This window comes from Dasypus novemcinctus, chromosome 20 (genome assembly GCF_030445035.2).
Source record: "Dasypus novemcinctus isolate mDasNov1 chromosome 20, mDasNov1.1.hap2, whole genome shotgun sequence".
Classification (NCBI taxonomy): Eukaryota; Metazoa; Chordata; class Mammalia; order Cingulata; family Dasypodidae; genus Dasypus; species Dasypus novemcinctus.
The window spans coordinates 17,917,806-17,944,776 of NC_080692.1; the positions used below are offsets into that span (position 1 = coordinate 17,917,806).

Sequence of the window (26,971 nt, forward strand, 5' to 3'; positions counted from 1 at the left end):
AACACCCAAGGTGGAGAGCCAACCCCCCTCCCCTCCCCTCCTATTCTTGTACTTGGTTAACTCCCTACGGGCCTTAGTCTTGCCTTCTGGAGATAGTAACATCATATAGTTTCCTACCTTATGCAAATCAACTCCAAAAAACTGTGTTACAAGCCCTCTTCTCTTGACCTTTTTTCTGTCTGTACCCATTTGCATCTCTGTTCCTTTCCTGTGGAATGGGCTTGTTCACTGTGAGGTCATTGGCTATCTGAGAGTTTGCTATAGCTCATTTGGATTATTTTGGAGAGGGTTCAAGTTCTGGTTACACAACTATGCCTCTTTCTTTTGGAGGTAGGAAAATAGGACTGGGATCAAACTGAAGTACAGACAGTTGACCCAGTCCTGTTTTACAGCATCTGCCTAGTGGAATGAAATTTAGCCACCTACCTCCAGAGCTCTGTAGAGCTAAAGTAAACACACATGGGAAGAAAAGAAAAACTAGGCATGTTGATGCATCTGACCGGCCTTAAGAGTTTCCCTTGTAGCAGAAGGATGTGTATTGGGATGCGAGGGGGCTGGTGAAGGGGCAGGGTTGTATCTGAAGCCTTGCTGGCTCTCCTTCGCTCCCTGGAGTTGTGGGGGAATAATCAGGCTTGTGGCAGGATGGCGGAGGAGCCAAGGTTTTCCCACCAGACCCCAAACAGTAAGGCCTGTGCTGGGTGGCAGTGCCTGGCTCTCTTTATCTCATTGCTTGGATGCCAGCCATGTGCCTGCTCTGGGGACTAAGCTAATGAAGACACGAAGCCCTAACTTGACGGGCTGTGGCGGGCCTGGAGACTCGCAGGTGGCTAGACAATCAGTCACAGCCATGGGATTTGTCACAAGGCAGGAGTACATCTCTCACCAGCAGCAGCCAATACGAAAAATGAGGGGTGGGGTGGAGATCCATGGGCTGGTGTTTGGGAATGTAAAGCATGCAAAGGGAGATGAAGGTGAAGTGCAGTCATGGTCAACCATGGGGGCTCAAAGGCCTTTGGAAATCAATATAAAGTTGCCATGTCTCCTGCTTCACCCACAAGCTATGTGTGCCCTGGCCTTTCTCCTTTTTACTTCTGGACCCTGGACATTGGGCCTTAATTGTGGTGCCATTGTCCAGTTTATGCCTTCAGGTTGTAAAATTCCTACCTACCAGGTCCTCTGCCTTTTTTGGGAGAGAGAGATGCCCATCTCCCAGTGGGAAAGAGGCCCAGATGGTCACCCAGCTATAAAATTCTGGGGTCTATTTCTTCCCTTGGCAGCTGAAGGCACGTGTCTGAAGCTTTCTCTTTGCAATCACTTAAAAACGAGAAGTGACCAGATTCCAGGGTCCAGGGACTTCCACCTCATTCCAGCTTCAAGTGCAATGTCAAGAATCTCACTGTCACTGTAGCTCTTTTAATTCTAATTGGCTGAAGATGGAGATTTCTGGAGAGGAAAGTCAATATAATCCAATTCTTATCTGAATTAACAGCAGTCCTATGTGAAATTGCACAGGGTTGAAGTGTGGATCAATAGATAATGAGTCCAGAAGCATCTTGAAAAAACATCTGAGACATTTATAGTCTTTACACCGACTATATCTGGCCTTGTCAGAAAGAAGGATAGATGAATGTTCCAGATAAAGGAAATGTAACACTCTGATGACCAAAACCTTTGAACTTCCATCTTTTAAATGGAAGCTTTGTAGAGTGTTGTTTTCTCTACCTTCCTGAGCAGAATACACCAAGCACAATTTCAATTTTTCTTGGTGCCCTAAGGACATAATTTATGAGGATCAGTTATTGTGCTTGGTTATGAAACAACACTTTCCTTAAATGGCAGATCTGGGGTTTCACGCACTCCAGTCCCAGAATGCTCCAAGACTGCAGTGTTCTTGAGCTAGTTGCTTTGCTCTCTCTTGAGGATCATTAAGTGTGGTAGGGCCGCCAGCTTCCCTGCTAAACAATTCTGCCCTGCTGTGGTCTCTGTGCGGTGGCTTTGCAGTGTCCTCCTGGGACTGCTTCTGTTCCTCCAGCAGGCTGCCGTGGTTGGCTCCGGCAGCCTGTCTGTTCCATCTTGCCTTTCCTCATCACAGCTTCTGCTCTTCACCAACTCACAATTTGAGTGTAACTTGGGATCATGAGATTAACCAGTCAAATGGGTTTGGGACACTATTGTAACATGGAGGCTGAGAGTAGGGGCTATGGAGTCCCACTGCTTGGGTTTAGTACAGGATCCTCTACTTTTCACTTGTTAGAATTGCGGTAGTTTCCTCATCCAAACCTCCCTTTTCTTCTCTGTAAACTCAAGATGTGAATAGCACTTAGCTCATAAGGTCCTTGTCACCAGTAACGGAGCCAATCCACGGGAGGCACCAAGCAGGGAATGGTTGGTGCTGTTGTTATTACTATCTTTGTGACAGTGAATTTCATGGAGCTCTGAGAGTTTTTTGGATGCTTCTGGAAGGTTGGCTTGATTAGTGGCGTTTTACTGTGCTGACTATTCTATTGTAATCAAGATATGACTTGAAACAGTTGCCACTATGAGGTTGGCCAATAGGAACTGGATCCCAGCCTGTGTCCTTGCATCGTTCAGAGTGGCCAGCCCTCAGAAGAGACCAGGAGAGGCCTCCTTGAAACAGGACACTTGGATACTGGAGCTGCAAGGAGCAGACTGTGGCTCCAGGAATGGGGCAAGGAGCAGATGCTGGGAAAGTCTCCAGGAAAGACCAATGTAAGGACTCGAGGACTCAAAGGTTCAGAGGTCCATTGGAAAGTATTAAACCTAAAGTCAAATGCAGATACTTTCCAATGGCCTCTCAGTTCCTGTTTGGAGTCAACTACCGTTTCTGAGTGTTTCTAAATGGCAGGCTTTGGGCTAGGTGTTTTCACATACCTATTTTGTTTGGACTCAAGGCAAGATATGGTTTCCAATAAAGTTTTTTCTCTGACATCAGCAGCTGCTGCCATTTATTTCTCTGCTTTGCTACCACCAGGACATTAACTTCTTAGGTACAGCCAAAAATGACTGTAGGCAGATACTTTGTTTAAGCAGGGACTCTCATGGCCTCATCCTCATTCTCGACTTCAGGTTCCTGGGAAGAAGGGGTAGGGCATTTTGGTTGCTCAGATTTGATTCCTTCTCTCTAGGGGAATTGCATTTTTTTAAAAAGCTCTGGCTGGTGCTGCAGTTCAGTCTCATTAAATGTATACCTAAAGGGCAGTAATGGGAAGATGCTGGAATGTGAGTGAGGCAGTGTCTGAACTCTGGACTGGTTTTGTTATTTACCAGGAAAGTGACATTGTGCAAGTCATTTAATCTCTCTGGACTCACATTCCTTGTCTTTAAAAGGAAAGAGCTGGAGTAGATCTAACATTTTATGGTACTATCCAATAATTTTCAGTTATGATAGATACCGATCAACAACAGTCACCTTGTTTGAGCACATACTGGTCATCACGCTAAGCATTTTACATAAACTATCTCATTATATCATTGCTACAAACTGTCAGTTGCTATTACTCTCCTCATTTTTCAAACTAGGTTTGAAAAAAGTGAAGTTGCCCAACAACTGGTAAAGTTGGGATCCTCAAATTTGTGCCTTGAGTGAATGGTGATGAAGTTGAGTTTTTTGATGCTCTCTCTGCGGATTCGCATATAAACTCAGGGCACTTTCTTGTGTTGGAATCTAAAAAACAAAACCCCCTCCAGGCAACTAATCGGGGCTAAGACAGCTCTGCTCATCCTTTTCATCCCTGATGGACGACATGTGTCCCCGTGCAACATCACTTTGACAAAAGGCATGATGCCATCAAGATCTCTGACAGGCCACCCATCATAGGAAGGGCCGAGGATGGAAGCAGGTTCTCTCCTCCACCCAGTTCCAAACCCTAAGCCCAGAGCTCCTGCGCTGCATCAGGTTGCTGCAGGACATGAGAGGAGCTGTCCCCAGTTTATGCACTGAGTGAAACATGAAGAGGGAGCGTGCCCCTTAAGCCTGAATTTCTCCATCGCTAATGCCCCTGGCTGTTTAGGAAAGACTATTCAAAGCAGTTGACCTGTCTCAAGCACAGCAGAAATAGATTATACCCCACCCCCACCCCACATAGGAAAGGCAGCAGAGGGTGTTACCCATGAGCAGGCCACCAGGGGCATTTGGGTGTTAGGCCTTGGCATGGCTGGTGCAGAAAGTGGGAAATAGCAAGTGAGTCTCCAAGATAGAATGTTGGCCATCCCCAGGATTACTGGATGCTACTTCTACCAATTTTTAACCTCATCTGACCAAAGGTCAAAATTAGGTAGACTTCATTCTTGAAGACTACTAGATTTGGTAATAAAGAGTATCTCTGGACATTTAAAGGAAATCATTTTCTATCTTCTTTAGTCTTAAGTAATTTATGGCTTTAAATGGCTAATGGCCCTTTGCAAAAATGGAAATATCAGAAAGGTACTGCACAGCTTAAAAATTAGACCTGAAGGGAATTTGATTTTCAGTCTGTATTTGTTTATTTATGTTTGAAACCAACCTCTTTTTACCCTTGCCTGCTCATCGCTGACTCACAGCACTCTGCAGTCTTCCCTATTCGCCTGCCACAAATTGTGACTGGCTCACGAGATCAGGCAAGTAACTATCTGCAAGGCTATTACACATGTTGAAGGTATATAGTCTATGGATCTCCCCTTAGGTCCCTGCTGCATTTCAAAGCCTTCCTATGCATGGGTCTCACCATGCCGCTCCTGAGCATGAGGTGATTAAGGCCCAAGAGAAGCATCCTGCCTGCTTGACCAGCTTCTTGGGGGTGAAAAGGGGCTGGAAGAGCTGGCAGGAAACAGGTGGGACTTGGCACCGCTTGGTGACGTTATCTGCTCTTTTCCATTTTCTACCTCCCAAACGAATGGATTAATTCTTGTACGTTTGACCCTTCACCCAGCCAAGCCAAGGACATTCACTTCAAGGCTCCTGAGGTGACCCCTTATCCCAGGTTCATCAGAGCCAGAAAAAGAATAAAGCCAGGAATAGCAGAAAGAATAAATAAATGGAAAAATCAAGACCTTTTTCCTTGGTCCTGCTTACCCGCTAAGAACACCGAGAACCAAGTTAAGTACAAAAAATGACCCTATGATGATTAGTGTAACAAAATAGATCCAGGGCCAGTCCCTTCCTACGGCATCATTGACCTGGAAGAATGGAATGATAGTTAGTTAGGCACATTCAGCCACCGAGCACGGCCAAACGCCAGTCACCAGCTCCCGAGATGCTGACCCAAGCAGCGCTGGGACCTGGGGATCCTCTGGGTGCAAATCAGGGACCAAATAGCCTGCCCAGCCAATGAGTCAGAAGTTTTGGTTGAATGGAGATAATTTCCCCCTCGTTTTCCTAGGCCAGTTGGGGTCCCATCCCGGAGGATCCTGGCGATGGACAGAATGGAGCCTGGAACCTTGCTCGGCCGCATTGTAAAGAGGACATAGGAATGGTCAGCTTACCCGCTCAACACACCGAGAACCAGATTTAGAACGAAAAAGGATCCAAAGATGACCAGACTGACAAAATACACCCAGGGTAACTCATAGCCCATAGCGTCCTGCATCTGGAAAGATGAAGGAAAGTTAGAAAAGAGAGAAAGCAGAATTGGGTTAAAGCGAAGAGGCAGGTAGAATAGTGTATGAACAGGATCCGGAGGAGGCCAATAAGGTTGACCTTAGGTTTTTGTCCTTAGGGATCAGAGTCCATCTATATTCAATATCCATCCCCCATGGTCATGACCTGAACTGTAAGGGATCTCTGTGGGCTGTGTCAAGGGACCAGCCATGCCTGGCTGTCTCTCTCGGTTTCTTTCCAGCAACAGAAAAATGTCTCCAATGTACTCTATTCGCTTGCATAAGAAGGCGGGTTACCTCCAAAAATTTCTCTTGTATGGGGTAGTTTGAGCTCAGTTGAGTTAATGTGGCCATTAACTCTTCCATTGCACCCTGAGGCACCCCAACCTTGGTGTTTGAAGGGCCTACTTTCTTAATGACAGAGTGGAGAAGCGATACCTTAGAGATCTACGTGAGGAAACATATCTTCCTAAAGGGCTTGCCACCTGGACCGTCAGCCTTGCCCAGAACTTACAGGCTGAACGCCAGCGCTTCACAAACACTATAGGCCACAGGCCAGGAAAAGGCAGTCATTTTGGTTTATGTACTGGGAGAACTGTCTGTGTGTCTATAACCACAGTGTAGATGGAAATGGTCCTTAGCCTGGAAACCGTGACCTGCAACTAACGGAAGCCACAGCAGCTGGAGGCAGTGCTTTGCTGGAGCCACCTCCGCGTTTGATGACTCCAGGTTGGTAACTAGAAATCAGCCATGGTGGGGCATTTCACCATAGAAATGGGCAAATGCTACAGATCAGCTTCCCCTCCTCTCCTGGCCCGTAAGAACTGGTTCTTAAACATTTACCAGCACATCACTGGCCAGCGGGCAAATATGAAAGTGAAGGGAAGTCACAGAGCAGCCTTCCTATCACAGAGGACATTTCTTCTGATTTGGTTTCTCAAATCTGTCTCCCCTGATGCTTTCTCACTAGACTAAACAGGGTTTAGTCTGATCTTCCTAAAAATGACCCCAAACTTTGTCCTGGTGAATGGAGCCCACAGTAATGCAAATTCTTAAGACACCCAAGCTTCTTGAATGATTTCCACCAGGGCTTTTCACAGTGGGGTCCAGCAGGGTTGTCACCAGCGAGTACGTCTCCGGGACCTGCTTGTTGGGAAATGCCCTGCCCTGGACCTCCTGAGTCGGGAGCTCTGGAGGTGCCCAGCCACCTGTCTTTTAACCAACCCTCCCAGGCCACTCGGAGCACACACAAGTGTGAGAACCACTGGCTGATACATCAGTCTCTCCATAGCTTCCAACTTACCCCAACAAGATGGCGATTCACTGCCTACCTCTGCTATGGTGCAGGAGGGTGTTTGTCTAAGTGTGGTGGGAACGCCGGCATTGGAATCACCCCAGGAGAACTGTTTACCAAGGGGGTTTTCCGCCCCACCCGAGGCCTCAGAGGGGCCCGGGATTCTGCATACTAATCACCCCAGGTGATTCTTAGGCACTTGAGTTTGATAGGTGTGCTGGGGTGGTGGCTCCTTCAGAGCAGCCTTACCTGTTTACCTAAGTTTGCTGGAAAAATATTGTGTTCTTTCTGTGCTGTGACTAAAAAAAGGTTGAGAAATACTGAGACCCACCAAATCTGACTTCTTTGAAGAGTGACATCCCAATATATCCTTTACAAATCCCAAATATGTATTTGGTATCATAATATTTTGGCTAGAGAAATTCACCCAATGTAATCTTTTTTTTCTTTTTTAAATTTCTTTCTTTCTTTCTCTCCCCTTCCCCCTTCCCCCCCACCCCAGTTGTCTGTTCTCTGTGTCTATTTGCTGCATCTTCTTTGCCCGCTTCTGTTGTCAGCGGCACAGGAATCTGTGTTTCTTTTTGTTGCGTCATCTTGTTGTGTCAGCTCTCCGTGTGGGCGGCGCCATTCCTGGGCAGGCTGCACTTTCTTTCGTGCTGGGCGGCTCTCCTTACAGGGCTCACTCCTTGCGCGTGGGGCTCCCCTAACTGGGGGACACCCATGCATGGCAGGGCACTCCTTGCGCACATCAGCACTGAGCATGGGCCAGCTCCACACGGGTCAAGGAGGCCCGGGGTTTGAACCGCGGACCTCCCATGTGATAGACGGACGCCCTAACCACTGGGCCAAGTCCGCTGCCCCCAATGTAATCTTAGTACGTAGTGCAAAACCAGTAGCAAGGGCTTCCGGATCACTGGTTTCAACTGAGTTGGTAAGCAGGAGACGAATTCCTGACATATGTCCACCTAACTATACCATAATTCAATTCAATTAAACATATTTCTACTAAGCACTCCTAGCCCCACATACCCTGCCGTATTTTTTCCATAGCACTCGTTACTTTCTAACTGTACAATTTATTCATTATCATTTATTCTGTCTCTGCTAGAATGTAAGCTTGACGAGGACAGGCAGTTTTATTGACTGATGTATCCCAGGTGCCTGGAACAATACCTTGCATGTGGTAGGTGCTCATCAAATGTTTGTTGAGTGAATGAATGAATGTAATTTGAGCTGGGCACTGAGCTGTAAATAGGGAGCACTTGCTAGGAGGGGAGACAAAAGTAAAAGGCAGAGTGAAATACGTAGTTGTAGGAGTGAGACTTCCTCTATGAGGCTGGGCATCAGGCAGGGCCTGGAGACCCAACACGGTGGAGCCACTGAGGACAAGAGGAGTTAAGGAGCAGGAAGGAAGCCTGGGGCGCCTGTGATCCTGTGATGGGAATGGGGGTTTCCTAGGAGCTTGACAACGGTTAAAAATAGAGCTTACAGCTGGAAAGTCATCCTGGCTCTGGGGTGGAGGATTTTCCTAGTGGCTGAACTACTAAAATATCCAGCAAAACAGCAGCTGTTAAGAGAGACAGGGTAGAAAGGTCTTGGGCGGGTCAGAACTGTGCTTTTCCCAAAGCAAGGCAGGCCGAGCTTGGAGGGCTTATCACCTTCTTTTAGGCAGAAGACAACGGTCTGAACCAAACCAACAGAGGGATGTTCAATAAAAGTCTTCACTACCAGGGGAATAAAAATAAAACTACATCAAGACAGGAGGGACAGGATTGGTGGAAATAGGTTAGGGAGGAGAGGTGACGAGCCGCAAGGAGCCAGCGACCACAGGCCAGCGATGGTTAAGATGGCCTCGCGGTGCCAGCGCCTGCGAATCACACTTGAACCTGGGAGCTCATCCTTTGGCTATTCTTAGCAGCAGTCATATTAGGGTCTACATTCATTCACCGGTATCTAGTGTGTGCTGACTATGTGTAAGACATTGTGCTCTTTGCTGGACATTGCAGAGTGAGCAGTGGGTTTGAAGACAGCCCCGACATGGGAGGCAAAGCTGTGAGATGATACAGAGCTTCTGTAGAACCCTGGAACCGAGGCCACAGGACAGGTTTGGAGTGGCCTGTTCTTTCTCAGGTTAAATCCTGCTGATGAAGGACAGAAGACGTCCCTTCCACATTCTCCAAATTAGAGCTTCTTCACTTTCTTTTTGAAAAACAGTGAGATCATGAAAAGTTGCTGGAAACTGTGGGCTCTCTCCCCCCAAAAAACCAAACCACAACCACAAAAAACACATGCACACAGCATCTTTCAGGCAATTTCAGGGGTGCACCCTGAAGTCAAACCTGGACCCCATTTTACTAACCTAATGGTCTAAATGATCAACAAGCTTATTCTGGGATGACCCCCAAGAAGCACTCTCCCCAAGGGTGGCTTATGAGATCAGGTGCAGCAGAGTACGTCTGTGCTGAAGAAGGTCTCAACTGCTCCGCCCTGGATAAAGCACAGACCTCCTCACCTTTTGCAGGGTGGAGGAAAGAGCAGGTTCTAGGAGCAGATGTGTGCTCACCACAGTCCATTCTCATGGAGCTGCCCCCAGAGCCTGGGCAGAGCGAGAGAGGGCTGGCTGGTGCTCAGCCAACCTCCTTAAAGTGAAATCTTTTTTGACTGCTCCTCAGTCTCCCTAAATGTGAGCATTTCTCTTCATGGAGAACACAGTCCTGCAGGCCACACGGCTCTGACTTATCACTAAACCCACAAGCCATGGAGATCTTCTTGGGGGCCTTGATGAGTTTGGGCATCTTTTCCTCCAGGCTACACAAAAGGCAAGTGACTTCCAGCAACATCAAGGACTTCAAATGGATGGAGCCAGGGCCAGAGGCAGGAGCACTCTGTTCTGGAAGATGAGAGAAGCACATGGTGTCCACTTCCCCCTTGTCCTCCTCTGATTCTGCTTTGGCTCCTTCTTGAGCTTCAGAGGTTCAAGATGGGGAAGAGCAGGTCATAGGAGGACAGATGGACTAGTAATGAGCTTCCACAATAGAAATCAGAGTTCCTTGGTGAACAATGCTCAGCCACCACTGGAACAGCGACTCTATGGCCTGCCTGGCTCTGGGCTGAAAGGAAGCCACCCTTTTGTGGTCTCCCTTTCTTTCTCCTCTTAATTCTAGGCCTCCTTCTTTTCAGGGGAGACTGGGTAGGCAGCAGACAAGGCTGGGTGCTCTGAACTAGGGCAAGGCCTGGAGAGATGAGATCGATGTCTTAAATCAGCTGGAGTGGTCCTTATTAAGAAGAGAAAGAATAAAGTAATATTTTAAAAAAATGACCCAGATTGCTGACACCCTTATTTAGATGTGGTAAAAGGACAGGCCTTCTTGAACCATTGAAGCTAGATGTTTCCCAGTCCTATCACAAAACAAACTGTTTTCAGCTGCTCTAAGGGAGGCACAGAGAGAGGCATCTTGATGTCCACCATCTGCAGCGGTGACGGCCTCCAGACCCAAGAACTACCAGGATGGCCCTGGTCTCTGCTGGAACACAGCCTCACTCCTCCAAGAACTTGGAGAGGAGCAAGGGGAATTCTGAATAAAAATTACAGAAGACCCTTTTGAAGCCAATCTTTAATTCCTTGAGGGGCACCCAGACCCACACCTTCAAAGCTACCAAATGTTTTTTTTTTCCCCAAAGAAAAATATGAGGAACACCACCTCCCCACACATCCCCTTGAGGACAAGCCTCCTTGCTGGATTTCTGAGAGTTTGCAAATACTGTGCGCCTTCTCCCGGAACATCCTTGGTGCAGGCACCGTGGATCCAAACAAACTGATCAGTCTCAATGGATGCCAAAAGGCAGGAGATGAGTGCTGGGCACAGGTGGCATCAGAGGACAGGATTTGCTGTGGCCAGGGGATGGCGGTCAACCCAGGGCCATGGCTCATGTGTGTGACCACTCAGGACATTTACCACCTTGCTTCCTGGGACACAGGGTGTCCCCCTCATGGGCCACTGGATAAGCAGCAAGTAATGGGTTTCCCCTGCCTTCTTACCCCTGCACCTGCTCATTGTTGTTCACTGAACACCTGTGTGTGGTTCAGGGCACAATTAAAAGTCTAATTTAGGTGGGGGAAGAATAGCAACATGCTCCTAACATGAAGACAGGCCAACAAAAGAACTATTTGATCTAGTAGAAAATATCCTTGAAATCAGCCGGGATCCTGTGCTGACACCCCGTGGGAGGTCAGGAACTGAGGAGGGTGGGGGCCCTTGGTATGAAAACCTGCGTTTGGCCCAGCTGGCTCACAGCCATGGGAAGATGCCCCACTTCCAGAATGTTCCATGATCACTGCTGATCTCCCTGCTCTCACTGAGTGTACTGTTCTTCATTGTTAAGTCACATCTTACTGTGTTTTCCTAATCTCTTCAATTAGATCCTAACTTTCTTGAAGGTAGGCTTTATTCTTTTCTGTACCATGATCCCCAGCCCCCAGCTCAGCCCTGGGAGAACAGTAAATGCTTAAAAAAATGCTTGTTAAGGGAGGTGAGGATGGTCAACTACTACACCAGGGAACCGAGAGTCTACAGCTGCAAACAGGAGAATTTCATCCATCAGCCACGTGGGATCTAAGACCCGTCTTGATTTAGAGGTGGAGAGGACATCACCACCCCAGGGTCTTCAGGATGGAGGAATAAAATATGGATTAGAGTGGGCTTACTGGTATTCTACTATAGAACTATTGTGACTCTAGCAATGGAAGAAATTATATCATTAATGTGGAGACAGTGGCCACGGGAGTTGCTGAAGGCAAGGAGGGAAAAAGAGATGTGATAGTGGAGCGTTTTTTGAACTTGGAGTTGTCCTCAGTGATATTGCCGGGACAGATGCAGGACACTATATATTCTGCCATAACCCACTGAATGGACTGGGAGAGAGTATAAACTACAACATAAACTATAATCCATGCTGTGTAGCAATGCTCCAAAATGTACTCATCAAACGCAATAAATGTAGCACACTGATGAAAGAGTTTGGTGATTTGGGAGGAATGGGGGTGTGGGGAGTGGGGTATATGGGAACCTCTTATATATTTTAAAGTAATATTTTGTGTGATCCATGTATCTTTAAAAAAAAGATAATAATAAAATTTTAAAAATGCTTGTTAAATTGAATTATTGAATAATAAGAATCATATAATACCAGTGAAATGAATAAAATAAAACCCAATAAGTAAATACTGGCTTTGAGAGATGCTAATAATCTTTCTTGATATGTTCGTAAACTGCTGGTTACTGTTTAGGGAACGGATTCTCTGTTTTAAGTAGCATGGACTCTAAGTGGGCAATACCCTTCACTGAGGCAGATTAACAGCTGGAAAGCACAGGGTCCTAGCCAGCGGAGTCACACTTTCTCTACTCTGGATACACTGCTTCTTGGTTACTTGAGAATTTTTCTGAGTCTTCAAATTGACTATTAGGTCATCATTAGAATTCAGTTCTACTCCTGCTTCTTTGATTCCTTTCGAGACTCATTTTCTGTATTCTTTGGGCAAAGTGGGGGGTGGTGACTTTTTGAAGATGGAGTGAATGGAATTATGTGAAACACCCAAATCCAACCTGCTTGGGTGCCAAAGACATTTGCCATAAACAAGAGACATTTCAGCACCATCAAGAAATTGATGGCTGTTGCGTGCATGTTTGTGTGTGTGTGCACGTCCACAAGGGAGCTTAGTAGCTGAAACAGCTTCCCTGCACACCCAGATGCGTGAGCCGGAGGACAGGCTGTAGACGGGGTGGGGCTGACAACCAACTCTCAGAAGGTTAAAACATCAGACATTTGTTCCCAAGGTCTCCTGTTGGCTGAACCAAAACCAATCCCAGAATACACGTGTCTATGATTGAGTGTTCTTTCTACTTTTAGGTTTAAACTCAATTTCTACCCATGGGTGGTGTCAGGAAGAGGGTGAACCCTCTCTGTCGGTGGTAGGGTGGGGAGGGGTGTGAGTTCAGGAAAACAGACAGGCCTGGGGTGCTCAACTCTGCTTCCAGCTGGCCACAGCTTCGGGGACGATGGAGTTGGAAGGGCACTGGGGAAGCAGAGGTCAATGAGTCCCTTGATGAAAGGTTATGCAGGTAGCTCAATTCCTAAAGTGCTAGGAACACCTCCATTCTAGGATGGCCCCTACTCTAAGCTGTCCCCTTTCCCACACCTCTCACATGAGTGTTCCCAACCCCAGTTCAGGGGCCATATCATTCTGTTTCTCATAAGCATGGGGCTGTTTCAATTCAGCACCAAAGAGTTGTTTAATAAACACACTCCCTAATTGTGACCTGCGTACAATGTGGAAGGGCTAATGCTCAGAGTTTCAAACTGACCCTAGCTTTCAAACCATGTTGGGAAATCCTACACATAGAGTCCTGTGATTCATCTTGATTCAGCCTCATATCTTTAGGAAGGCAGGTGCTCTAACCATACAAGACAACTTGTCTTGAATTATATGTAGAAGCCAGGAATGTTTGGTTGAAAAAAAAAACAAAAAACAAAACTGAAAGTGAAAAAAAATATTTGAAAAGGAAACTAATGATAATGTTATGCAACATTGAATTCTCCCTCCTCTTGAAGCATCACTGTTCCTAAAGAAGGCTGAAGTTTTTAATCTGATCACTTCTCCTCCATTTTAAGAGAGATTTGGACATTTGGAGAGTAAATGGAAAGGCTTTGGCTGAAGAAGCCATTTTCCAAAGAAAATTAGCACACCAAACCTGAATTTTGGCTCAGTTTCCAAACCCCCATTGTCCTTCCCTCCCCCAACATTGACACCTGCAAACTTCTAGAACAGAGCGCTAGGTAAGTAGATGCTTTAAGTAAATTGTTCAGCTGGTTGGTTGAGGTCTTGGACCAATGCATGGTCCATGGCTTAACCAAATTTGATTTAAGTTTTAGTCCACTCAGTTTTCAGTATCTTAACAGTGGAATGCATAATGGTGTTGGAGAAAGACATAGATTTGATTTATGCACCGGAGGAGGCAGGTATGTGCCATTTGCTAATGGGGACTGCCCTGGTCCCTTCCATCCCAGGTTATAACCAGTTACTGAATCAGTGGCCTCTATCATGCTTCAGTGACCTCTTATTACCCAGGAGTGTCTAACCAGCCACCGAGGGGAGAGGGTAGGGGGCTCAGAATGCACCCAGCCCGGGGTTTCCATTCATTGCTATATTTGAAAAAAATCTTCCCTGGTTGTCTAGACTTGCCCCTTGGATCTGAAGGGAAATGACTTTTTTTCCTGAGGAGAAGACCCTACTTCCTCAATTCCCAGGCAAACTCTCTCTCTAGACTGTTCATATCTCTAGACTGGTGGCATTAAACCACCGCCATTCAGGTTCAACGGGTTTGGCATCAGAATCATCTGGGGAGCATTTTCATCTTACAGATACTGGGGTCCTACTTCTGGCATTTCTAAGGCACTGGCTCCAAGGGAGGACTGGGTACCTTGATATTTAGAAAGCTCCGTGTTTGGTGCTAACTCACACTGAGTTTTGAGAGTTTGTGGATTAGAGAGAGGCAGAAAGACAAGGAGGAGGAGTGCTGATGGGGGAGGAAGGCAGAGGGAGAGGGAGGAAGGAAGGAAGAGCAAATGGGCAAGAAAGGTCAGAGTGATTAGAGGAATTGAGAGCAGGAGCACTGGGCTGGGAGTGCGTCCGTCACGACTACCCCAGGAGGGGCTCTGCTTCCGTTCTAGGGGGGTGTGCACATGTGTGTGTGTGCATGCACACACACGACACAACCATTTTGGAAAGGTGCTGGGAAAATAACCGCAAGGCATGTCCCATGAGCCTGGGATTGTTCCTTCACCTCTGACAACGTTTTCCATTCTCAGCCTGAGCTCTATCACACACACCCCAGGGGAGAAAGAACAACACAGCTGCGGAAAATTGGTAGTTGCCGTTGTGCGCTCCTTCCCGGTCCCCACTCTGGCTGTCATTATGATGGTATTTCTTTGGATCACATCTGGTTGGGGGGGGTATCAATGACTCGTGGTGGGGGGAGAGGGAGGGAGTGATGAAGGAAGATCACGAAAATACATCAGGGCCATCAGCGAAGTAAATTATACCTAGTCCCCCAGCCCACACCCACCCACCCACCACCACCCTGCCCTCAACTGGATGCCACAGAAGGCATTTTCATAGCAACTTAAAGCATGGGTTTGAAATTCTTGTGATTAGGTCCCAAAGCACAGTCCCACATGATGATATATTTTATGGCCTGCAGGCAGGAATGTGCCTATTTGCAGACGGATATTTCCATCCTGGTGGGCCAGAGGGACCTACCCAAGGTAAAAGGACCTGCTGGGTTCCCTTGGAGGTTTGCTCTGCTTTGCTAAATGAAATAAACTTGCCTAAGTGTAATAAACTCAATTCTTCCCCCGCCTAAGTTTTGTTCTTATCAAGCATGAGCCTGAGGAGAGTTTCCAATGTCTCATTTTCATTTGACATTGGGGGTGATTTGACCTTGGTCTTATTCTGAAAGTATTTTGGTACAGCAACTCCACCGAGGCACAGACTCCAGTTGTACCACCATTATTCAGTTTAGGATTTTGTCTGCTTCTCTAGACCAGGCCTCTCAGTCTGAATCAAATCTTATTTATGCCTTAAGTCTCAGTGTTTAGGACCACACTTGGCATGCAAGAGGTGCTCAGTGAATGTTTACTGGACACATGGTACTCAGACAAGCAGCAAGTAGCCATTTGCAGAAAGGTATAAATTTTATAAAGGTATAAATTTCAGCATGTTGACTATCATGTAAAACCTGGGAAAAGAGGAATTTTGAGTCAATAGCACACGGTGCTTATAAAAAGTATTTAGAAGATATAACACCCTGCACTGAATCTCGGTACTGCTACAGAACTCTTCCTTGTGACCTGGGAAGCAGTCAACGTCTCTCTTGGCCTTGGATGCATTCCATGTGGCAGCTCTGCTTGGTGGGAAAGCATTCACTTCCCTCTCTCTCTCTCCCGCTTTAATTTTTATGTATATTCTCCTAAGCAGGCTCATAGATTGTTTTCATGATGGCCAAATAAATTTGACTATCTGCACGACTCTGGGAGAGATGATCTTTTCAGGACTGGCTACTATCCCTTGCACAAATGATGAGGAACAATACTGAGTTTTCGCAAGTCATTGCTCATGTGAAATCAGGAAATACTACAAAGAACTATATTTTCTAGACGTTTTACAAGTAATGGGGTTGGCTTTGTGAGAATGGAGACAGATTAAATATGATGTGTGTTTTGCCTGCGGGATGGGCTGTAGAGAAATCTGGTGCTCTTTCCCATTAAGGCACTGTAATGGCTCAAAGGTTGGCAGAGCGATATCAGCTATTGGATAATAAAAGGTGCATCTTTAAAGTAAAAGAAGATTTAGTGTCAATTGGCTGACACAAACTGGTATTTTAAATATGCATCACATTACCAGCAGATTGTTTTGTTGGCAGTGCAAATTATGGCCTTGTATTTCTCTAAAGGACTATTCTAACATGTTCAGGTAAGATTAATATGAGAAAGAAAAAATATAATAGCATACCTTAATGCTATAAAACCCAATAAAAATGATTTCTCTAAATAATTTCCTCTTAGAAGACCAGGCCTGATCTTCTCTCTTTAACCCCAAGACAACAATAGAGCCCAGAGAATCTGTCCTCTAGCTCTCTTATGGGGACGGAGCAAGGAAAGCATTAGAGCAGAATTTGAACTCTACAGTGGGAAGAGGAGTTGGATGGAATCCTCACGCCACACTTGGCCAACTAATTCACAAAGCATCAGTTGCATGCCAGTGTGTCTCATTAGAGTAGGACAAATGGAAAGATGACATTTCTGTTAGGTTATAGGGCAGGGGAAGAAGACTCATTAGGGTGAAAATTTCGTGCTTTGTGTCTCAGGCAAGACCTGGGAGAAATCAAAGCTACTCATCAACCATTCCATCAGGGGGTGAGTGGAACCACAACATCACAGGAAGGAGGTAAAATGGGGATGCCAAGGAAAGGTCACCACCTTCTGGACCCCACCCACTGACTGCCCTTCTTGAGCTACGTACCCAGTACAGCACGTCCGTCCAGCCCTCCATGGTGATGCACTGGAACACCGTCAACATGGCGAAGGCAAAATTGTCAAAGTTGGTGATGCCGTGCTTGGGCCCGTCCCACCCAGGCTTGCACACGGTGCCGTTCTGGCACTGCCGCCCGTGGCCTGTCTCCAGGGCACAGGGGGAGGGGTCATCTTCTGCTGGAACATCTCAAATGGCCAGGGGAAAAGAAGAGAAGGAAGCCGAAGGGAGGGGAGAGAAGGGCAGAGAAAAGAGCAGAGAGGAGTTAGAGAGAAAAGCAATAGGAAAAGGTTGATGGGATAGGCTAAATAGCCACGGCAACTAGGTAGCGCAAGGTTTACTTAGTTTCCCCATAGATGATTAAACGACATGGATTGATTGAGCAAGTCAGAACTTCCAATTAATTGTTATGAAGATTATATTTTAACCCTAGGGATTGATTTGAAAAAAAACAACAGGGTCATTTCCCATTCTGTTGTAACGTGTTGGCATCATATTCAAAAGATCGATCAGAAAAATGATGCCACCACTTGGAATAAAAAATATCCTAGGAAATGATGGAAGTCCATATCTTCTGAGAGCCTTCTTGGGTGGGAGAGCATCTCTAGACATTTCTAGTGGAATACCAGAATTTAGAGGGAGGGCTAGATTGATTGGAGGACCTTTACATAATTAGTCAATAGAGCCCATCCAATAATGTCTGTTGACTATATATGGATCTCTTACATATTGCATAATGCATTGTCAGAGTTACATGGAAGCCTCATATGGAAGAAGGTTAAAAAAAATCTCTGTAGGGGAACAGAAGCAATATACACCAACCAACTCTATGTTTTTAGGTAATGAGGGAACCTTATAGTCATGCCCTTTGCTCTCCAGTATCAATATCTTCTAGAGGGAAGAATTGTTTTTTGACCTCTAACCAAGGAGTGGCAGTGGATGAATGCTCCCTAAGTAGGGACAGGGCTTTTCCAAGAATCACTGTCACATGTTCACTGGGGCTAAAGACAGTACTTGGGCTAATTCCACATGCTGGAAATAGCTACCAGCAAATTAATGAATTAAGATGTGCTTTTCTAATTTTGGTGCAGAGATCACTGGTAAATTTAAATAAGATTGATTGATCTAAGAATTTCCATTATGACAAAAATACTGAGGATGTCCTGGCCCCAGCGTTGGAAGGTAATTAGTGGGGAATTCACAGTTTGTGAATCCAGGACATTGCCTCTCAGACATAGAAAGTAATGACGGTAATAAATAGCATAGCTCTCAGTTCTAACAAATACATGATTGCCACTAACATGACCCCAGAGAGGGAATTTGCTTGTAGTTCTTCATTTAGAGACAGCATGTCATCCAGGATCTTTTCTTGTGTCATATACGTCAAAACAAGCACAAGTGTCTAATACCTCTGTAATAAAGACTATTGGTTAGCTGGCTGTTTCTCAGGTTCTGGCTTCAAATTTGACACTGTTCACTCCAAAGGGGAAGACAGGAGAGAAATAGGAATCCTTAATGAAGAGATAATTCTTAGGAAATTGGAGTTGAGCACAATGGTTGAAAAGATATGCCAGAACGTGCAATCCTGGCTTCTCTCACTCGTTTTTAACATCTTCATTGAGGCATAAATTACATGCCATGCAATTCATCAACTGTAGATATACAGCTTCAATTATTCTTGGGTAAATTTATATAGTCGTGCAGCCATCACCACAATTCATCTTAAAACATGTCCATCATTCCAAAAATTTCCCCTGTGCCTGTTTGCACTTAACCAAGTCCCTGGCAACCATTGATCTGCTTTCTGTCTCCGTAGTTTTGCCTTTTCTAGAAAGTTCATATGAATGGAATCATACAATATGTGCCTTTTTGTCCATATTTTTCACTTAGCATAATGTTTTTGAGGTTCAACCATGCAGTTGTGAATCAGCATAGTCTGTTTCTCTCTATTGCTCAGTGGTATACTCCACTGCATAGATAGACCCCAATTTGTTTATCCATTCACCAGCTGTTGGACTTTTGGATTGTTTCCAGATTTGGGATATTTTGAATAATGTTGCTTTCCAGCTTATTCTTAAGGCTGTACATGAGTCCTCTGTGTGATGACCCAGGCATAAATGCCCCTGAACTGCTCGAGAGTGACGGGGCCTGCACCATTTCCATATCCCAGGGTCTGGCCCATGGGAGGTCTCCATTGATGTGCCTGAGCTGAGCTGCCTCTAGTCACCTGGTCTAGTGAAATCGTTGGAGCCCTGGATGTGATTTACACAAGGGCAGGCTATAAAAAGATGGGAAACCAAAAAGTGAATGCCAAACCTAAAGAATACATAAAAAGGGCCTAAAATAATGAGAGTTGAGAAATGGAAAAACCAAAAACCAAGCAGATCATAAATTCTGTTGGGTTCTTGCCCTTTCTAGTGATAGCTTTTTAGACTGATGCATTCAACTTTGTTGAAAGTGCTGAAATGATAGCAGAGATGAGACAAAGAGAGAAGGGAAAAAATAAAGGGGATATTTGCATTTCATTTGTTCGTGCTTTGCTTTTTAGTAGTAGAAGGAGGCTATGAGACTTCCCATTGACTCCTAATCGGACAGCTTTCCCTGCCGTCTCGGATCCGGAAACAGGCAGAAGTAAAGAAAAGGTGAAGGCTACCAAAGTGAGTTCAGAATGTCTGCAAGGAAGGGAAACAGATTTGGGGATTTTACAAATATGTGTTAAAAAGAAAATGGCATCAAGGGGAAGTGATCTCATTAATAAAAGAGAAAGAGATGAGACTCAGAAAGATTATCTAAAGGCTCGAGTGCCGCTCTGCTATTTTAAACCTGTCTTGAACAACAATTAAAAAGATTTGAGAACAATTAAGAAGCAGTGATGATCTGGTAAAAATAGGTATCTATAAAAAGGGAACACTTGAAAAATGTGAACACACACAAATCTGCAGGTCCTAGCGACACGTCCTCGAGGGGGAAGGAAATTAGCTTCACCGTGAAAATGTGTTGGTTTTCTTTTGCAGAGTCATGAAGTTCCAGGGAGGAAAGTGGGAACATGAAGTGGGAGAAGGAAACAAAGCAAGGTGGGCCCTACATTTTAAAACAGAAACGAAGAAAGAGTGTCATTCTGGAAAGTCCAAATCAAGTTTTTGGTAAAACAATGGAGGCAAAGTTTAGGAGAGATTTTAGAAGTGTACTGAATACCAATTAGAACATAGAATCCTGGGAGAGAGCCAGCTTGGGGTTCCAAGGAGAAATCACCAAAGACAAAAATCAATTAAACTTTTAGGGCCCAACTTTAAGGTGTGAATAGAATAAAGGTGACTTCATTTCTAGCTTTTAGCCAACCAATTCTTTGCCAGTCTCAGTGGTAATTATTATGCTTGAGAGAGCTATTCAGAGTGAGCTGGCTCAGAATACCACCAAACAGATGGGACAACCAGAAACAAAAGGTATCGGCATATGGCGATGGATCTGCTAGGAAAGGAAGGCACCTCGTAGGTACTTCAGGGACTAGGGAGAACCTGTCACTTCTGCAGTCACCTCCACTGGGGACTGGAAGGGAGCAAAGAGGCAAAGTGACCGTTCACCTGGCCAGCATCACTGTGTCCTTGTATGGATTTTACAGGAGAGGTGACTCAAAATCCCATATATTCTAAAATCGACCATGAGTACATAAAATTCAGTCTGAGAAATAATCTCACAGTGTGAAAAGAAGGATCTGAGGTAAGTTCCGTTAAAAAAATGATAACAATGGCTCACAAAGCACCTCTGCCTCGTCTAAATTTGCAGAAAACATGCTAATTTGCTCCAAAACCTGAAATTAGATAAACAAAATCACCCATTCCAAAGGTTATGAGAAACTCTCTGAATCACTGGGGGGGATTGGTTTCAAAGATGGCAAGACTTGTTTGGGCTTCTCCTATAAGGCTGGCATGTCCAGAGCCCTGTAAATTCTTCTCTCCTCGTCAGCGTTACTCAGCGTGGGGGTGGAAGAGGTCTGGATGCATCCAGAAGCACCAAGCTTCTGTCAGGGGGTGTCTCAGTTTGCCAGAGGGCTGCCGTTACAAAGTACAGAAATGGGTGGGCTTTTATGAGGGAGATTTTATTTAGGGTAAAAGCTTGTAATTTCGAGGTTGTAAAAAGTCCAAATCAAGGTACCATCAGAGATGCTTTCTCACAGAGTCAGGTACTGGTGATCCTGGTGTCCTGCCACGTGGTGATCAGGCAAGACAGTGAGTCTGCTGGTCTCCAGCTATTTTCTCCTTGAATTTGGCTGTGGCTGATCCATCATCTCTCCTTGGACCTTGGGTCCTGGAGCCTCTCGGGGCTTCTCTCCTTGAGCTCGGCTGTGGACAAACCTGGAGTCCTCTCTCTCACATGGCTGGATCAAAATGGCGCTTCCTTTCTCTCTGTGTATGTCTCTCTCTGTGTCTCTGTTTATATAAGACCCAGCAAGAGGGCGGACACTCAACCTGGGTCACACTTCACCGATATAGTCCAATCAAAAGGTTCCAACACCCACAGGAATGAATTAGTTCAAAAACGTAAACTTTCTCTTTCGGGGATTCATTAAAGATCTTCGCACTGTCACGGGAAGGGATGGAGTGGGTCCCTGGATTGTCAGCAGACAGCAGGTTTGAGAACTAGGAGGCAAGCCAGCTCCCGATGGCAGGGCGCGCGAGAGGAAAGAATTCGCAGCAGAGTCCTTGTCCCTTTTCCCAGCAGGGAGTCTGGCTGCGCACAGAGGAGGGGACCCCCTTCCCAGTAGAACCTCATTCGCTCTCCTGGATGATGGTTGCTTCCCTGATGGGAACCAACTTCTCTTTTGAATGTGTGGGAGGAAAGTAAAACCCACCCCATAAAACAGCTGAGGGTCTTGAGGTAGGAAGCAGGCGATGTCTACGGTACATTTCCTAATCTTGTTTCACTAACAAGGATGAACAATATGATCCTAAATTGGCCACTTGAAATAGTGACATTCTCCTGCCAGTGACTTCCAACCAGCGTCCAGGGTTATTATGTACCCACATCAGCCCTTAGAAGATCCTGCCACCAGTTGAAAACACACTCTTGCTATTTTCCCATAAGGGTGATTAGACATCGCCTTCAGTTTTTGGAGCAGTGTTCCGTAGCTCAGAGTTGCCCTGGATTGCTGGGCAGGGCGCCATTTTGATCCCTGCCACGTGGTCTATGCCATGGTGACAACCACACCACCATCCGCTGCTGCACTGATGGGAATCTGAGATTCAGCATCTCTGTAATGGCCTGATGAGTTTGTGTCCAATGGGTCACTGATAATTTCAGTACTACTGCATAAACTTTAGACATACCACATAAATTGAGCGGTCTGGGGCTAGCTACAAACGAAACTGAAAGAAAGGAAGGTTTCGAATTCACAGGGTAAATATTATTCATGCATTATTTGTTATTTCTTTGAGCTAGAATCTCAGAATTTTAGCTAAAGGCAAGACTGGTCTGCTCTAGTTTTGAAGGAATTCTACTTTTTGAAAATCCGATAGTTTATTTTATGCAATTAAGACCCAAGTAACTTGGAAATCCTCTCTAGATTGAAAAAAAAAATGTATACCTCAAACAGACTCTCCATCAAAAAAGTAAAGACAATTGACAATTGAGTGATTCTTTGACCACAGTTGTTTTTTTTTAAGGGCTCTGGTCTGGTGACAACCAGTGACCTAGGAAACTTGACAAATACCAGTCAATCTATCTAGCCAAACCAGATCCTACAGGCCAGCTAGCCAATTTTAGGTTTTGAACATGAATACCCTGTTCACGTCTTGTTCTTTACGTGCTGTCCCTCTGTACCCCCCAAAGCAAGGGGGTCATTTTATACCTAAGGGCTGGGTTGAATGAGAAGTAGAGATGGAGAGAAATGAGATATTCTTCCACCCCCCAGACAAACGCTCTCCTTTCTCCACCAAGATATCAAAAACTAAAATGAGAGGTCTTGGTGTTTGAGTAAAAGCAGTACATAAATTTAACCCTACTCATCTCTTTGTGGGGGGAGATGACGTTTTCACCAAGTCCTTGGTGCTATTCTACTTCATACTATCTGTTTAAAAGCCTTGACAATTTCTGTTTAAATGTTTTTTGTAAAGGTCAAGCTGGGATCTTTGTAACGTTAGACAGCAGTCTGTAGCATACCCTGCCAGCCAAAACTCTAGGGCTGCTCAGGGAAGTGGTTAATGAGCCAGTATTGCTTGTTAAATATATTGATTTATGGACGGAACACGGAGAGAGAAGCCTTGAAAAGGAAAGGACTGAGAAGTCGTGGGACAGAAACAAACCTCCTCAAGAAACAGAAGTTTTGTTACTGGCAAAGAGATGATTCCAGGACCTTCCTGCCCCACCCGGGGTAGGGGTGGGGGGTGGGGCGTCCACTTATGAAGGAGAAGCAGAAAACGTTAAGAACAGAGAGGCAGGATCAGCCCTCCAGCCAAGCAGGGTGAAGGGACTTAGGGCTACGATGAGCGGCACCTCCTACCGAGGCGCCAGCGGCCTGGCTGGCAAGGGCTTTTGCTGACAAGCCACCCTGAAGAGCCAGCGGAAGAGAGGCATACCCCAGAGCCAGGCTAGTTTTGAGTCTTAAATTAAAATATTCAGGGTTGGATTAAAAAGAGATGGATTGGTTCCTTGAAAACCTAAACGTGGAATTATCACATGATCTGGCAACGTCACTCCTAGCTATGTACCCAAAAGAATTGAAAGCAAGGACTGGAACAGGCACTTGGACCCTGACGTTTCCAGAGGAATAATTCACAATTGCTAAAAGGGGGAAGTAACCCAAGTGTCCATCGACAGGGGAACGGATAAACAAGGGGTGGTGTATTCAGCCATAAAAGGAACGAAGGCCTGGTTCGTGCAACAACGTGGGTGAACCGTGACGACGTCATGTTGAGTGAAGTAAGAGGACACAAGAGGACAGAGGTTGCATGATTCCACTTCTACGAAAAAACTAGAACAAGCAAATTCCTATCGACGGAAAGAAGGTGACAGGGTCCTGGGATAGAGGTGGGGAGTGGGGGTCCTTGCTTAATGGACACAGAGTTTCTGTTTGGGGTGATGGAAAAGTTCTGGTAGTGGATGATGCCGACGGTAGTACCATACTGAATGTAATTGACACTGCTGAATCGCACACTTAAAAATGGTTCACACTGGAAATTTTACGGAGGTTACCCCAATTAAACAAAAAGGGCTGCTTCCACTGTGCTGGATTACACTTGCCCCCTCTGAGTCGAGCCGAGAGGGGTGTCAGGAAGAGAATGTGACTGATGAAAGACAGGTTCCTAATTCTTTACCTGTTTCTCGAACTGCACAGCTCATTTAAGCAGTGTTTAGGAATGCTGGAGAATGTACTTAGCTGTTTTAACAGAGATCTATTTTAGTAAAAAAATAAAATAAAGTCAGAACACAGAGAAAAAAATATATCTAGCCCCCGCTGCCTCTCACTTTCACGAGGGTCTGGAAAGGAGAGCGTCTGAACGAAGGGGGTCTCACCCGGGCCCGGGCGGCCGAGCGGGCAGCACCGCCCAGCAGCAGGGACACAGGCATGTCCTCCCCTTACCAGCTACGCCCTCCTGGCTGTAGCACGTCTTGTGCATCTTCCCCATGAAGAGCTCCAGGCCGATGATGGCGTAGATGATGATGACGAACAGCACGAGCAGGGCGATGTGCAGCAGGGGGACCATGGCCTTGATGATGGAGTTCAGGACCACCTGGAGACCTACAAGGGGAAAACAATTAGAGCAGTGACGGCAGCCGAGTGCCCCACAGGTGAGGCTTCCCCCGCCCCAGTGGTTGGATGGGGAAACCGAGGCTCAAGGGTATGCAGTCAGACGGGGCTCTAAATCCAGGTCGGCCTGACTCCAAATCTCTGTCGGAGGCATGGCCACATAAAAGGGCTGGCAGCCACTACAAGTCCAAGGGCAGGGACACGTTGTTTTCACCCTGACCTCTCTCATTTTTCTAAAATCTCATTTTAGAGACAAACTCACACCTTCTGGCAGAGCATCTTCTCGTTCAGAGAGAGCTCACGTTGGCTAGAGACGCCAGGCGAGGACTTGTTGACCTCTCGAGGTCGGTCCCATCTGCTATGAAGCACCCATCAGCCTGGTAGCTGGACCTCCTGTCCTCTGCTGAAGCTGACCCACCTACCCCTGCACATCTGGGTGGCGGGGCCTCCGAGACAGGGCTGAGGATGCGGCTCTTCAAGTGCCTTCCCGGGCTTTGCCTCTTTCTCCTGCAGATTTCTGACCAGGCCACTTTCTTGCCTGGCTCTGAAGAACATTCGAGCCTTCTGTTCAAAAGCCTGTCGAGCACATGGATCTTGCCAATACCCCAAAGGTCTGGAGGCTTCCCTGCCATCCTCAGGGAGAAGGGGCCCTTTCCTAAGAAGCTCAACTGCACCTTAATCACTCACCTAGGAGGCTACTCAGCTAAAGAGGGTGCTCCCGACCATTCACAAGTGGTGGGGACGTGGTCACCTGCAAGTCAAGATATTTGGGCGGGGGGTTGGAAGAGTGGGGTCTACAATGTGGACCACTGTCCATGTGGGGCAGCAGTGTTCCAGAATGTTTTCACCAGGTGCAGTGGATGTGCTGCGATGATGGAAGAGGTTGTTGATGTGTGGGGGGATTGGGGTGGGGGAGGTGGGGGGTATATGGGGACCTCATATTTTTTGAATGTAACATTTAAAATAAAGAAAAAAAAATCTCCCAATCTCCCCCCAAAACACTTGTGAGCTTTCTCCCAAGAGCGAGGGAGCCCAGCCTTCCCATCCGAGGACAGAAGCCGGGGGGAGGGCCAGGTGTGCTGGAAGTCATCTTGGGAGCCACCTTTGTCAGCGACAGGACGCTCACCCCCGAGGGGCCCCTGGGGGAGTGGGCTGGGGGTCTACGTCAGACTGGCCCACCTCCCAGCCCAGAAGTCTCCCCCTCCTCTTTAATGGGGGACGTCACCTTTGTATTTGCCTCCCACCCTCTTTTCTGGGTCAACAAAGGTGGGGTCCCCCCTCCCCAGACCTTGAGGTGGTCAAGGGGGCTCTGCACTTTGGTGGAGTGGTTTTCCCAAGCTCATTAGAGGAATTCTCTCCAGTTATTGAGCCAAGCTGGGACGAGAAAAGGGAGGAAAAAAAAATGAAAGAAGAGAAAAGCTGGACTAATTTTACCTATGAATTAATGAGCGGGCTTTGCAGCCTCCCATTAGAACAAGATGTTTTCAGATCCAAATGATCCCATTAATTAGCAAGTTGTACACACATTAGTGCTCAAGTATGCGAAGTCACGGACAAAGCTGAAAACTGTGAACGGCAGAGCACCTTTCAGAGGTGACTTCCGGGGTGGGGGTGGGGGAAGGGGCCTTCTGAGCGCTCCTCTCAGAAAGGGGGAGGGGAGTTGCCACAGCCAGACCTCCCGGGACCCAGGAGGCCTTGTCACCAGGCCTCCAGTGCTGCAGCCTCCAGGGCAGGGAAACAAGGCGAGAGACCCACGGGGAGGAGAGTGGGGAGGAGAGTGAGAAGCTCCCCTCAGGCGCCGCCACGGGGGCTGGTCAAAAAGGGGACCTCGGGCCTACTTCAGCAGCCCACGGCCTCCACTGCGCTTGGAGTAAAGGTCAGAATCCTTCAGGCGCTCTCCGAGGCCTTGAGGGTCAGCCCTGCCCACTTCTCCAACTTCCCTCCCAGGCCCCCCGCCCCCTCTACTCTCTGGAATCTGGTCAGACTGCCCTTCTCTTAGAAACCCCAGTACTCCATGTTTCCTACCACCACAGGGCCACTCTCCATGCCGGGCCCTCTGCCCAAAAAGCATTTCCCTCATTCCTTTGTCGTTATCCTACAAGCCTCGGCCCAAGCTTCGCTTTCCTAGGGAAGCTTCTCCAAGCCCCCAGACTGGAGAAACATGCTTTGTGGTGCTGTCCTCTTGGAATCAGCGTCTGTCCGTTGGTGCATTAATCTCAGTTTGTAAGGATACATTCATCACAGTGGTTTT

The 26,971-nt window shown here is 46.6% G+C and overlaps 1 protein-coding gene across 1 annotated transcript in view; it reads right to left on the bottom strand.

Moving 5' to 3' along the window:
* Window positions 1–26,971, bottom strand: part of CACNA1C (calcium voltage-gated channel subunit alpha1 C) — a 628,569-nt gene that overhangs the window by 172,321 nt on the left and 429,277 nt on the right. Inside the window, exons 6-8 of the mRNA XM_058282508.2 lie at window positions 24,553–24,711; window positions 16,968–17,164; window positions 5,072–5,175 (exon numbers count right to left, since the gene is read on the bottom strand). Coding sequence (XP_058138491.1) covers window positions 5,072–5,175; window positions 16,968–17,164; window positions 24,553–24,711 — 460 coding nt within the window. The remainder of the gene's footprint in view (window positions 1–5,071; window positions 5,176–16,967; window positions 17,165–24,552; window positions 24,712–26,971) is intronic.